Here is a 15,156-nt window from a genome sequence, read left to right as displayed (position 1 = left end):
AGGACAGAGCCATTGACTAAAATTATACAAGGCCCAAAAGAAGCATTCACTGAATTTTTGCAAAGACTGACTTCAGCTGTAAATGGAATGACATCAGATCCAGAAGTTAGATGAATATTAATCGAATTTTGGCTTTTGAAAATGCTCATTCATGGCCAGGCAATGGTGGCACACGCCTTTAATCCCAGCACTTGGGAGGCAGAGGCAGGCGGATCTTTGTGAGTTCGAGGACAGCCTGGTCTACAGAGTGAGATCCAGTGAGACCCAGGCGCCAAAGCTATACAAAGAAACCCTGTCTCAAAAAAAAAAAAAAAAGAAAAGAAAAAGAAAAAGAAAATGCTAATTCATAATGAAAAAGGATAATTTTAAAGATAAAGCACCCATAGAAGAATGGATCCAACATATAGTCAGTATTGAATCTCATAACCATGATGATACTTGGATAAGAGAGGTGATTTCCAGAAGCTTGAAGAGAAATCAAAATGTCAAATGTTTTAATTGTGGTAAACAAGGCCATTTAAAAAGGAATTGTAGGCAGGGCATTCCAAGAAACAATGTTTTTTTCTAGAGATAATCCAAACAGAGTAAGTAGAAGGTGCAGCAAAGACTGACATTGAACCAATGAATGCAGATCAACAACAGACAAACAGGGTAATCTTCATCACTGGGAAATGCCTTGGGAGGCCTCACACAGGCCTCCATGTCAAATTTGGTTCAATTATTCCCTGTCACCACGGGAGGGAGACTCTCCTCCACAGAGCAATTAAAGGACCTAGTGCCTATTGTAAAAAATCATTCTGCTCTGGATGACAGAACAGCTTTAGAAGATAAAACAAAATTTTCAGGAGATACCATAAAACAAAAATTTTGGTTAACTTCTATAAACGATCAAAGGCCAAAGTTAACAATACAGATAAATGACATTAAAATTGAGAGTCTCGTAGATACAGGTGTAGATGTAAAAATAATTGCACCAGAATTTTGGCATCCACATTGTCCCCTTCAGGAGGTAAATGTTCAGCTTTTAGGGATTGGAACTTTATCTGAAGTAAAACAAAGCTTGAGATGGATTGAATGTATAGGGCCGGGAAGAACAGAGAGGAAAATTAAAGCCATACACAGAGGAAAATTAAAGCCATTTGTAGCTTACATAGCAATAAATTTAAGGGGATGTGATTTGTCACAGCAATAGAATATCCAAATTAACATTCCTCCAATTTCAGAAAAGAACCATAAACTAACATACGTTTCTGGGGGAAATATTAAAAGTTATTATAAGAACAGTCACCGACCATTCAGGTTGTCATAAACAGGACACAACAGTTGCTGATCTTTGAAGGTTCCAACGGCCCTACCTTTAAAATGGCTAACTAACAAACCTGTCTGAATGGAACAATGACCTTTGACATCAGAAAAATTACAGGCCTTACAACAGTTGGTACAGGAACAGCTAAACACTCAACATATTAAAGAATAGACCAGTCCTTGGAATTCTCCTGTATTTTTATTAAAAAGAAATCTGGAAAATGGAGACTGGTAACAGTTCTAAGAGCTATTGATAAGGTAATTCAGCCAATGGGCTCTTTACAGCCTGGAATTCCCCTGCTTTCTCTATTACCTAAAGGATGGTCTATTATAGTGATTGATTTAAAAGATTGCTTTTCTACTATATTTTTGCAAGAACAGGATAGAGGAAAATTTGCCTTCCATTGCCTACTTATAGTAATTCCTGGCCTATAAAAAGATATCTGTGGAAAATTCTTGCACAAGGAATGTTAAACAGTCCCACCTTCTGTCAATATTTTGTACAACAGCCATTGGAAATAATTCATAATCAGTTTCCTCCATCTATAATTTACCATTATATGAATGATATCTTACTAGCTCAGATACCTTAGAGACTCAGACTCAGATACCTTAGAGAAAACATTTGAAGAAGTAAAAAAAAAATTTTGCCTTCTTGGGGATTACAAATTGCTCCTGAAAAAAATACAAATAGGAGATGCTATTAATTACCTAGGATATAACATAGGCTTATGGGCTGGAGAGATGGCTCAGAGGTTAAGAGCACTCACTGGCTGCTCTTCCAGAGGTCCTGAGTTCAATTCCCAGCAACCACATGGTGGCTCACAACCATCTATAATGAGATCTGGTGCCCTCTTCTGGGGGGCAGGGATACATGCAGACAGAATACTGTATACATGATAAATAAATAAATCTTTAAAAAAAATTTAAAAAAATAACATAGGCTTACAAAAAATTCAACCACAGAACGTACAAATCAGGAAAGATCAATTATGAAATCTTAATGATTTTCAAAAATTACTGGGAAATGACAGCCTACAATTGGATTAGCAGCTCAAGAACAAAGTAATGTATTTCAAGCCTTACAAGGTGATAAGGACTTAAATAGTCCAAGAACATTATCAGCTGAGGCTGATAGACTTCACTCTGGTAAGAAATTACAGGATGTACATGTGGATCATCTGGATCCAGAGCTTGATTGCTTTCTGTTTATTTTACCTTCTACGCATTCTCCTATAGGAATTCTAATGCAGAGAGAAGACAATACCTTAGAAAAGATATTTTTACCACACAGAGTAAAAAATTAAAGACCTATGTAGAAAAGGTTTCTGAGTTGATTCTGAAAGGAAAATTAAGACTTCGTCAATTAGTAGGAAAAGACCCAGTAGAAATTGTGGAACTTTTTACTAATGCTGACATTTCCTCATTATGGAGAGAAGATGAACACTGGCAAAGATCTTGCAGTAATTTTTGGGAGAGATTACCAACAAATATCCCAAAAGCAAGACTTCAGTTTATAAAGAAAACTAATTGGATCCTTCCTCACATTGTATGGGGAACACCATTTTCTGGAGCCCCTACATTCTATACTGATGCAAAAAAATCAGGAAAGGCAGGTTATAAGTCAGGAAATTTATGTTAAGTGACTCAAAGCCTTTATGATTCTGTTCAAAAGTCAGAATTATATGCTATTCTCATGGTATTATTAGATAGTCCAGAAAATCTTAATATAGAAATAGAAGATATAAAAATAGGATAAACGGGTAAATTATTGAATCTACTTTAAACCAAAAAAGCAACTACTAGTCTCAAATATTTTACATTGGTATGGATTTTTGTACATTGATACAAATTTAAGGTTATTTTTGTTAGAACCTACTGTACGTACATATGTTTCTACTCTTGTTTAAGGTATTTGTACCTATACAGCTCATTTAACAATGTAATATGAATTTCTAGTCGTTGAAAGTTATTGTTACAAACTATTTACAATAATAAAGAAATGCAGGTTAGTAGTTAGTCACTTATTACAATCAAACTGGTAATCATGTTAGGTATGTTTTCAAGATCAAACATATTTTAGATAGACATGAAGTCTTCAAATACTTCAGAGAGCCACAGAATATTACATTTATGATGTTTTAATAACATAATGTTTTTTTATGACAATGAGACATGTCTACTCCTGGTAGTACTGATCTACTTCAGAGAAGATGATGGGCATTGAAAAAACTCCATATGAAATTTACTTTCTTTGTGGCAAGTTAGCCACTGGACAGGAAACTGCCTCTGCCTTGACTGCTGACAGTATGGTGTCCAAACTGGACAAGCAGGACACAAAAGAAAGCAACTGCCAAATTTTGCCAAAACAAGGTAGGACAGTCCTTCAAAATTCCTACTTTACAGAAAAGTCTGTCAAGATATTCTAGGCCTGCAGGCTGAAGATGGATACTTCAATATTACAGAGGAACCTTAGGTGACTGTCCAGGCAGCCAATTGTTTCTGTCATTTTTCAGTTTTGGAAGTTGTTTACTCTGCACTTCTGATTTACTCGGATAATATTATATCCTTCTCAGGGCTCTGATGGAGTTGAAGACTAGATATTATGGCTATAGTTTTCCTTGTTACCAGACTCAGAAAAGAAACTCATAAAACAGATGTAAAGTATATAAGGTTGAGAGACTTACAAAAAGATCATTTTGGGTTGGTAAACAAGTTAGGATGGAAAGTGAATTTGGTATAACACTTTGAACTTATCAAAATAAGACAGATAATGGAATATTTTCTCTGAATTTGTCAAATGCAAATGAACATTTTTAATGTAATTCTTACCTGTATATATTTGTATATAGTTACTGTATATATTGGATATGGTTTTACTATGTTAGTTAAAATCTTCCTTTCTTCCTCCCTTCCTTCCTTTCTTTCTTTAGACAAAAAAAAAAGGGGGGGTAAATGTGTGATATTTTCATCGTGTTCTGACAAATAAAGCTTGCTTGGAATCAGAGGGCAGAATTAGCCACTAGTTGAACAAAATTAATCACAGAAGTTTTGGAAGACTGAGGACAGAGAGGAGAGGAATAGTAAGGTGGGGTGGAAAGGGATCTGACTCTCTGTTAGGAGGAAGGAACGGCGCAGGTAGGAAGGACTGGTGGCTTCTCTGCTTCTGATTTTCCTGACTTTTACCCCAATATCTGACTCCTGGATTTTTACTGATCAAGAATAATTAGAGTAATGCTTCTCTACCTGACCACCACCTGACCTCAGATTTCCAGTCATGGAACTGCAAGCAATACACTTCTGTATTTGAAATAAATGAGTTGCCAATTTTTAATTGAAAAAAATGCCACACCCCCAAAACATCCGTAAAGATGGTAAATGAGCACAATAAACAACTGCAAGCTAATAGATCTGAAATGTTAAAAGCAATAGGCATCTTCCTTATAGAACACAACTCATTAAACTCCCAAGTAATATAGCAGAAAAGCTGAACAATTCTATACCTATTTGTGGTGATATATTGTGTACCCTAATAAAATTTGCCTGAAGATGAGAGGGCAGAACAAGCCACTAGATTAAACATAGAGGTCAAGCCAGGCAGTGGTAGCACACGCCTTTAATCCCAGCACTCAGGAGGCAGAGGCAGGCAGATCTCTGTGAGTTTGAGGCCAACCTGGTCTACAGAGCAAGATTCAGGACAGGCACCAAAACTACACAGAGAAATCCTGTCTTGGGGGGGTGGGGGGTGGCAGTCAGGCAGTGGTGACACACACCTTTAATCCTAGCATTCAGGAGACAGAGATCCTTCTCTGTGAGTTCAAAGTCACCCTGTACTACATGAAATTGACTCAGTCTAGGAGGGAAACAGAGCCAGGCAGTGGTGGCACACACCTTTAATTGCAACACTTGAGAGCTCATGCCTTTGCTTGGGAAGTCACACACCTTTCATCTCAGCACTAAAAAGGAGGTGATATGGTGGGCAGAGAAAGGTATATAAGGCATGAGGAGACAGGAACTAAAGCCTTTTGGCTGAGGAAAGCTTTTCAGGCTGAGGAGTCCTAGAGGTAAGAAGTGACTTGTTCCTTTGTCTCACTGATCTTTCAGCATTCACCCCAATATCTGGCTCCAGGTTTTTATTAAAAGACCATTTAGAAATTCATGTTATATCTGGCATCCAACTGGTGGGGCACAAATTCATGAAAAAGCCACTTGCCTGTGGCCTTGCAGTTCCCGGCTCAGGCCCAAGCTACACACGGCTGGAATCTCCACCCGCCTGTGTCCCACAGGCTAAGTTTTTGTTGCAGCCTCTCTTCAATAAACTTGATAGGTTTAAAGGAGATCTGTGATGGGAAACTTTCTACAAAGAAATTGCAGGCTCAAGGACATTTCATTTAGGCCTAAACCACTGACAATCCTTTCCACAGTTAAGTGTGAAAGCCACTGATAAAACCCTACCATCTTATCTGCCTAAAGGCAGTCATACAACTGGATATAATATATCATAATCATGGAGGGAGAGAAATCACAGTCTCTTCATAAGTTAATTATTATATACAAACAAGCATTCAGCACCTTGTTTTATGAGGCTAGACTAACCAGTGTTGCAAATAAAAAAATAAAAAAAATAAAAATCAAGGGCAATGGTGGTCCATGCCTTTCATGCTAGCACTTGTGAAGCAGAGGCAGGTAGAACCCTGTGAGTTCAAGGCCAGCCTGGTCTATAAAGGTAGTTCTAAGCCAGGGCTACACACAGAAACCCTGCCTCAAAAAACCAAAAAAAAAAACAAGAAGGAGGAAAAAAAATCAAAATCAAGCAAAAGCTGGGCATGGTATTGCATATTTTTAATCCCAGCACAGGGGAGGCAGAGGCAGGCAGATCTCTGTGACTCAAGTCCAGCCTGATCTACAGAGAATTCCAGGACAACCAGAACACTGGAGTAACCCTGTACCTCACTCCACACACCCCCCAAAAAAGAAGGAAAATCAAGTAACAAGCAATCCATTCCACAAAAATAGATGTAAAAATCTTAAAATCAAATCCAATGATACATAAAAAGAACAACCTGGGTTTGCTCTGGGAATGCAGAAATGGCCTAATACAGAGACCTGGATCTCTACAGATTCCTAACACAGAGACCTCAACCTCAACAGATTCCTAACACAGAGACCTCAACCTCAACAGATTCCTAACACAGAGACCTCAACCTCAACAGATCCCTAACACAGAGACCTCAACCCTACAGATTCAGAAACAGAAGATGATAAAATGCACACCAGAAGAGGATTAAAAACTCTTCTTCACAGCTAACTCCCTGACAGAGTGTAAGTGCCCTGAGATCAGGATCGTGACAAGCAAGCCCACATTTCTGCTACTGTTTAGCAGCACACTGGAAGGGCAACAAAGCAAGACAGGAAAAGAAAAGTTCATTAGCTGCAAACACAAAAAGAAAGCTGTAAGTGGAAGTACCTATGAGTAATCCCAGGATCTGTGAGGCAAGAAAAGAAAGATTTTGAGTTAAGCCTGGGCTACAGAGAGAAGCCTTATCTCAAGAAAATAAAGGCAGGCAGGCTAGGGAGATGGCTCAGTATAAGTCACTTACCATGCAAGAGTGAGAGGATTTGAGTCCAAATTCCCAGGACCTATGTGGAAAATAGCCAGGTGCAGAGCTCCTATGAGGAGATGCGGGCGAAAACGAAAGAATACCCAGAGTCCACGGGTCAGGCAAGTAACACAATGAGCCTTCTCAAACATGTGCAAGGGCATTCTCTGACGTCCACATGCATGCTATGGCACATGTGCCCCTGCATTCACAAACACCTAAAGGCATGTGCACATGTACACAAACACATGTATATACACATAAACAAAATAAAATTTAAAACAGAAAAAAGGAAGGAAGAATAAATCCAAAAACTCTAAAAAATACTAGAACTAACCGACAACTTTAGTAAGGTTGTTAGAAACATGATTAATAAACAAAAAGTAACTGCACATCTAGGTACCAATAAAAAATTATTGGAAACTATTTTTAAAAGCTACTTTTAGCAGCAAAAAAGTCTCAAATACATAGAAATAATTCTAAGCAACAACATTCATGAATGCCTATAAAACACTACAAAATAATAGGACCCTGGTGGGGGGGAGGGGGCAAAACAGCTTGACCGCACAGCTGCCATGATAGGCTTAGAGGCCACAGATTCTGGCAGACAACACCTGGACCCAGGGAAAGCCATAAGCCAACCCCACCCAGTGGGGCCTGCATCTAAGAGGAAATGCCTGACATTCCAAACATTCCCTATATACCCCTAGACAAATGTCAGCCAATCAGGGTCCTGAACCCTGGAAATCCCCTTACCCCATCCTCTGCTATGATAAAACCTGCCTGGGCTCTGGGCTCTCTGCTCTCACTGAGAGAAAGAGTCCAAGCTCTAAGCTTGAAAATAAAGGCTCTTTGCTTTTACATATGGGATTCAGTCTCCATGGTGGTCTTTTGAGGGTTCCTGAGATCTGGTCATAATAGACTCCAGTAAAGCAGGGCTCCTTAAGACTCACAGGCTGGAATAGTCATTACTGCAAATATGTGAGTTCTTCCCAGATTGATCTCCGAATTCAATATGATCCCAACTGTGGTTCCAACAGAGAGGTTTTTGTATATGTGGAAATGGACAAGTTGGTTCAAAATGCAGAAGAAATCAATGAACAGCCAAAACCATCTAAAACAATAAAACACAAGATTTACACTTACCAGATACAAAGGCTTCTCTTAAAATTACAGTATAGGTGACGAAGTGCTGTTGCTAAAATCCCTTCCTAGGGAGACATAAACACTGTGTGCTGGCTAATTTTATGTCAATCTGACACAAGTTAGAGTCATCAGAGAGGAGGGAGCCTCAGTGGGGAAAATGCTTCCAGAAAATCAGGCTGTAGGCAAGCCTGTAGGGCATTTTCTTAGTGGCCCATGGAAGACTGTGGGCCACCCCTGGGATGGTGGTCCTGGGTTCTATTAGAAAGAAGGCTGAGCATCCCAGGAGGAGCAAGCCAGTAAGCAGCATCCCTCCATGGCCTCTACATCAGCTCCTGCCTCCAGGTTCCTGCCCTGACTTCAATGATGAACAGCGATGTGGAAGTAAGTGTAAGCTGAATAAATGCTTTCCTCCCCAACTTGCTTTTAGTCATGGTGTTTCATCACAGCAACAGAAACCCTAATGAGGACATACTGTCTACCTCTCCTCCTAAGGTGTCAATGACAAACCAAGGCATGATTCTGCCAAAGTTCACTCTGGAGAAACAATGAGTTTCTTGGGCTTCCTTACGGTTCATCCTCACAGAGCACAGGGGATGGGTTACTTATAGGGGTGGAGGTGCTTCTTCCCCATCCCCAACAGGCCACCCCTGGAAAGCCTCTCTCTAGCAGGCAGAAACTGAGCCCCTTCTTTAGATGTACCCCAATACACTGCAGCCCCTCCACATGCAATTAAGGCAGAGTTGCAAACAACAAGTGGTAGCGAGAGGCTGAGTACTCGGACGAGGACGAGAGTCTGCTGACCCTCCCCACTCACCCCTGCATGAGTCAACAGGCCCAGCTGGGAGAGTCCTTTTGCAAGGGGACACAGCCGACCTTCCCAAGCAAGAGGCCAGTGCTTGGCTGGGAGGACAGTCACAATGGTGCTATTGGCACAGGGTTACAAGAATATCAAGATACAATGTCTGGAAGAAAAATTTAAAAAAACCTGGACCCTTGATTTGTGACCCAAGGGATGTTTCAGGGCAGTTGAAGAATACAGTCAATAAATAGCCCTTCGTCAGTCAGATGTCTGTAAGGGAAGAATAAAATCCTAGCCCTCACACACGCAGTCCTTGACCAACTATGTAACAGTCCTCATGGCTTTGGAATAAGCAAAGATTTCTTAAGCACATTCATAAAAATCCAACAGATAAGATGAAAGATAAATTAAGCTATGAAAATGGAGTACTTCCATCCATCAAAAGATACCATGACAGGGTAAATTACAGAGCAGGAGAAGTTTGCAGAACCTGTGTCCTGGGAATAAAAAGGGTCTGTATCTATAATATATCAAGAACTCATGTAGATTAGAAGAACAGCAACCCAAGAGAAAAATGGGCCAAAGTTTTGAACCTTATAAAAGAGGTTATCTGGGCGGCAGACAAGCCTGAGAAACAGGGTTAACAACATTAGTCATCAGGAAATGACAAAGCCTGGAAGATGAGCGTAGGTATAGGCCAGACTGTGGAACCACCCCAGGTCTGGTAGACCACCTACTGACAGAAGCTGAACTTCATCCACAGTCTCCAGCTCAGGTATGTGAGCCCCATGACACTAATTTACCTCCAAGACACATACACATCCAAAATACACAAAACCAGTTCCAGAGGTACTACCCGTAACAGCTTCAAAGTGAAAATGGCCCCAACTAGTCATTAGTAAAGCAGATTAATAGGCCATAAACCCTGACCATCAGTGGAGACAGATCAGCTCCTGGTACCCCATAGCCCAACAGAATCTCACAGAACAATACTGGAATCACACACAAATGAGGGCATGAAGTTTCTTTTAAAATGAGGCAAAACAAAGGCCTGTGTGAGAAACCAGAGAAGCTCCAGACAAGGCTGGGGTGGCAACCCCAAGTGGTAGGAGAATGAGTGGCCAGTGAATAGTGAACTACATGGAGCTGCTTTATGCTTCTATGTATTACCTTATAGTCAATGTTTCATCAAAATTGAGGCTACAAACTTATACCACAGGGCTGGGGAAACGACTCGGAAAGAAAACTACTTGCTGTACAAGCATGAGGACCTGAGTTCGGATCCCCAACACTCTCAAAAAAAAGTCACTTGTAGACTGAACCCCCTATTTCAACATGAAAAGATGGATCAGTGGGTAAAGGTGCTTGCTGCCAAGCTTGAGTTCAATCCCTGGGACATGCATAGTAGAAAGAAAGAACCAACTACCACAACTATCTTCTGACTAAAGCAAGCAAAGCAGCCAGCCAGGTGTGGCAAAAGTTAATCCTGTAATCCCAGAACTGGGAGACAGAAGCAGGAGGATCCCTGAAGCTCACTAGCCAGCCAGTTTAGTCAACTGGTGAGCTCCAGATGTGATGAGACCCTATCTCAACAACAGGGAAACTAATAGGGTGGAAGGTAGTAGAAGAAACATCTATCTACTTCTGTCCCGCACACATGCATGCACAGGTACACACACATGCATGCACAGCATCCCCATTCAGGCCACAGCACAGGTCTCTGGGGCTCTGGAAGGTGAGTCCTCACAAATCGCATGCTCGAATGTGTTTCTTTACTCTGGGCCATGTCTAAAAAGAGCAGAGGTGAAGGGTCAGTGCGTGGGAGTCAAGGCACCCTCCTCTCAATTCTGACGAGGAACAGCAGACAACAACCAGACTATCTCAGGCTTCAGAGGCGGAAGAGAGAGGTGTGCCGTGCCTGGTGTGAGGGGAACACCCTTGCCAGTGTACCAAGGGACAGCAGGTTGCAATTTAAGGTAGAAACCCTATTTCAACATGAAATTCCACAATTTCTAAATGTTAGAAACTTAAAAGTAAGTGACTAAATAACCAAGTTACTAAGCTCAGTCATCCTTGTGCCCAACCCTAGAGGACCAATATAAGCCACATCCTTGGCAGGCACACAGCTTTCTCCATCATTACCTCAGTCAGTACTCTGAGGTGGAGCTTCTCTCTCTTCAGAGGGAAATAAGTTTGTTCTGTTTGTGGTGCTGGGTTGAACATACGAGCTCGCACGTGTAAGGCAAGCCCCCTACCACTGAGCTAATGCCCAGCTGGGGAGGTCCATACTTCTCACCTGTAAACAGAGCTGATACAGCAGCCTCCTGGGGTTAACATAAGCCTGTGTCATTATTCAGTAAACAAGGATAGTATCAAAGATGACTGAAATGCGGCTGCCCTGAACCTGGACCAGGGCCTATGATGGCCTCATCTTACAATGAGGAAACATAGGGTCAGGGAGGAGATGTCCCCACAGGCTCCTGCCTGACGAGTCACTGAGAAGAATGTCAACCCTGCCCAACTTAAGCCACAGGTCACAACCCCTATGCTATGTTATAGGGGAGGGGGCTCATATCTACCCAATCCTCCTCTCTGGATTTCACGTTTCTCATTCTGTCCCAGAGGGCTGCTCCCATGGCTCTCCAACTTGATCTCAGCTGATAAACCACCAGCCCTCCTCCCTTGGGAGACTTTTAATCACTCCCTGCAAGGAAAAAGGCTTTAATCAGCTAAGGCCGGTCTAGCAGCCAGTGAATGGTTAATGAAGGCAGCCACAGAGATGACAATGAAGCCTTGGCAGCCACCCAGGGCTAAGCCAGTCGGCTCTGTCCCTGCTTCTAATCTGTGCATCCAAGTCAGCAGACAGCAGCAGAGCAGAGCCTGTGCCCCCACTTCCAGGGTACAGAGGGAAAACGAAGCTGAGGCAGGTGGGACTGGGGGCTGAGGACGTTACAAAGGCATCAGGGCTTTCCTGGTATGAGAGTCAAGAAACAAGAGACAAAAATTCTAGTCTGTGAGGCAACAGGAAGAGCTAATCTCCCTGTGTGGCCAAAAGGTCAGAACTTCAGGGAGGATGAGGTGAGGGAAACGGGGAGTTCAGGGTGCTGGGGGAGGAAGAGTCACTCATCCGAGCAACACAAGTCAGTGCTTCCAATGAAGCTGTCGGCGCATCCTGCCAGCCACCCTCACAGACCATGTTCTCCGGGTGCTGAGGCTCAGAGAGAGTGCCCACAAGGTCACGATCGATCGCCCAAACACAGCTTGCCTCTGTGACCAGCAGCTGACCTCACCCACTGGAAGCAATCAAGGGCCCCATGGATTAAGGTAACAATCTATCCACCAAGTCATGAAAACAAAGAGAAAAGGAGGCAAACACGGGGGACTCTGGGAAAACCTTAACCAACAGCCCAAACACTGACTCGGCCCACCTGTAGGCTTAGGATGCACCCCAGGAAAGCTTCAGAGAGCACACTCTAAACCACTGTCACCAATATCGAGGTGGGCAAGGCAGCTGGGGAAGCTGACTGAAAGACAGAGGCCTTTGGCCCAGAATTTCTTAGGATTAGCCCCCCTTCTTTTTTTTTTTTTTTTTTTTTTTTTTGTTGTTGTTGTTGTTGTTGTTGTTGTTGTTGTTGGCGGCGGCGGCGGCAGCGGTGGTGGTGGTGGTTTGGTTTGGGTTTGTTTTGGTTTTTGAGACAAGGTCTCACACAGCCCAGGCTGGCCTCAAACTTCTTATTCTTATGCCTCCATCTCCCTAGTGCTGGAATTGTAAGTATGTACCACCATGCCTGGCTCCTTTGCTGGCTTAAAGGAGACCTGAGACCACTAAAGACAATTGAGTGTGAAACTCAGCAGTGAAAGCAACCGCCCCCAGGCCGGGTCTCTTGCTCCATCCACAGAACCATGTTCATTTCTAGAAATGAGCGACTAGATAAACAGGCATCAAAGGTTTGCTGAAGAGCTGAGAAAAAATAAGGAAGGCCTCGAGCTAGGTGGTGTGGTGCTCACCTGTTCCCCTGACACGGAGGAGGCTGGGGCAGGAGGATTGCAAGCTCAAGGTCAAAGGCTGAAAGTACAAGAGCAGGCAGCCCCACTTGCTCAGCCTCTGCTGAGGCAAAGGCGTCTGACAAGGCTGTGTGGGCAAGGTACACAGAAGACCCCTGTCTCAAAGAAGAGAGAAGTTAGCCGGATTTCCAGATACCCTCACCACACACCTGCTCTGCCTTCCTGGTGTAAGGAGGGCTAGTGGGAAAAGGATGCGTCTTCCTCAGCATTAGCATGAGGACAAGGTAGAGTCAGGAACTGGGGGTGGCAACCACAGGAAGGTTCTCAAAAACTCTGCCTTTGAAATGTGAAGGATGGAGAGACACCTAGACATCTCTGTATGACACAATTTATTTCCAAGGTCATAGCCAGAGCACCCACCTTGCAGGCTTCTTCACCCATACAGTGGGAGCAGTAAAGGCCTATGCTACTTCTGGGAACTGGAAGGAGTTAGTGTACATCCAAGATTATCAGAGGGGAGGGTCCCACTAAGCACCAAGTGTCCCCTATTCTCAGGGACAGTACTTTACAACACTGAAATGGGTAACAGCAGAACTCTGAGCTCTGAAGACATTTAATCACGTAGTGCCATGCTATCCTCATGCATCAAATTAAAACAAATTATTAATTTCCCGATAATTGCTACACCACATTGGTAGAATAAGCACTGTGGCTATAGACAACCAAACCCAGAGGAGCTGGTGACATGTGGCTCTGAGAATCACATACAAAAGATGACCTCATTTAAATTAAGGGGTCAGACAGCACTGGTTTTGCTTCTGTTTTTCACTCCATGGATTTCTGGGCACACAAGCACAGGCCCAGGCCACACCATGAGCCTGCTATGGAAAGACAGACAAGGCAGCAAGGCAGAAGTGGGCGTCAAGTACCTGTCTCAGTTTTGCTGGCAAAGCCTGCCGCCTGCTTGATGGCTGCAGCCGTGAGCGCTAATCCTCGGCTCCTCTTCATGCCATGCTGAAGGACAGCTTCAAACTGGGCACACAGACAGGTCACCCTGCAGGAGAAGCAGGGACTCATCAGTCCACCTGGGAAGTGGCAGCGGCAGAGTGGGCTCCAGTACTGCAGGTGGGCCGCCAGGAGACACCTGGATTTGCAGACTCGGGAAGCTGCAAAAGCCCCCCACCTCCCCACTTTTGTTTGATTCAAGTCAGGGATGCCCCTCAGGGGCATCCTGAAGAACAGGGGGAAGGGTGCCAACCAGTAGGTGATGCAAAGTCAATTTAAAAACAAATCAGTCCTGTGGGAACTGCATTCAATTCACAAGTCTCAACTCTTCATTCACATCACAGAGTTTACAAAGCACAAAGCAAGATGACATTTTCAGAGGCTGAATCCAACAGCCTACCAAACCAGAAACACTATAATTTCATGGCCTGTTACTTACTGTCATGTGAATTCTTATTTTTGTTTCTTATTGTATTATAAGAGATTACATCGTGAACTCCTCTCTAGAGTTGACAAAATTTTCAATTAAATTACAGTTGCTGTGCATTTAATTGAATTTCTCAATAACTGAAAAAATGGGAGATTCAGAACATGCCTGAGGAGAGATGAAGTCAGGGCAACCACACTGGATTCTAGGGTCCTCCCTAGGTTCTTGGGCGTCTGGTTCTTGGCCCATGCCTTCTGAGTCCTTCCACTCATAGCCAGTGTATAGCTACTATGTGCCAGGCATTGTTCTGGGCTCTGGGAATATAAAAGGTGGGAAAAAAGGTGAGACACAGGGGCCCAAGCCTTTAATTCCAGCTCTCAGGAGGCAGAGGCAGTTGGATCTCTGTGAGTTCAATGTCAACCTGGTCTACACAGCAAACTTTAGGCCAGACAAGATTACTTAGTGAAACCTGCCTCAAAACTAGAGAGAAAGACAGAGAGAAGGATTGACTTAAGAGGAAGAAAAAAAGAAATGAAACAAAAAGAAAGAAAAGGGCAGGAGAGACAGAAGGGCCCACCTCAAAGCCTCTGCACTGCTCTGAGGAGAAAAGTAAGGCCAGAGATCACACGAAACATTTCAGTTCCTCAGAACTTGGAAGAAATTAGACCAGGGTGGCATGGGGAGGGGAAATAGGCATGGCCAGGCCAATATTCTGTGACCAGATGGCAGTAGCCTTGGAGTTATGACCTCAATATGACAAAAAGGCAGCAAATCAGACAGAGGGATCAACTTTGCTAACTTCAAGGCTATCTGCTCCACCCATCACCACTTCTGGCACAGTCCTGCTCCAGGGGGCTGCCACTATGTAG

At 43.1% G+C, this 15,156-nt stretch overlaps 1 protein-coding gene across 6 annotated transcripts in view; it reads right to left on the bottom strand.

Moving 5' to 3' along the window:
* Positions 1 to 15,156, bottom strand: part of Snx29 (sorting nexin 29) — a 473,090-nt gene that overhangs the window by 414,504 nt on the left and 43,430 nt on the right. For 3 of the 6 annotated variants that reach the window (XM_052759505.1, XM_052759508.1, XM_052759511.1), the window contains exon 4: positions 13,785 to 13,909. The exons of 1 other annotated variant lie outside the window; for it this stretch is intronic. In XM_052759505.1, coding sequence (XP_052615465.1) covers positions 13,785 to 13,909 — 125 coding nt within the window. Of the gene's footprint in view, positions 1 to 13,784; positions 13,910 to 14,455; positions 14,602 to 15,156 lie in introns of those variants that run through there. 2 more of the 6 variants (XM_052759507.1, XM_052759510.1) reach the window with 2 other exon arrangements.

Source organism: Peromyscus californicus, unplaced genomic scaffold, assembly GCF_007827085.1.
Source record: "Peromyscus californicus insignis strain IS unplaced genomic scaffold, ASM782708v3 Scaffold_3__1_contigs__length_106647218, whole genome shotgun sequence".
NCBI lineage: Eukaryota > Metazoa > Chordata > Mammalia > Rodentia > Cricetidae > Peromyscus > Peromyscus californicus.
Note: the sequence above shows the minus strand (reverse complement) of the source record. Positions and strands in the feature narration are given on the sequence as shown.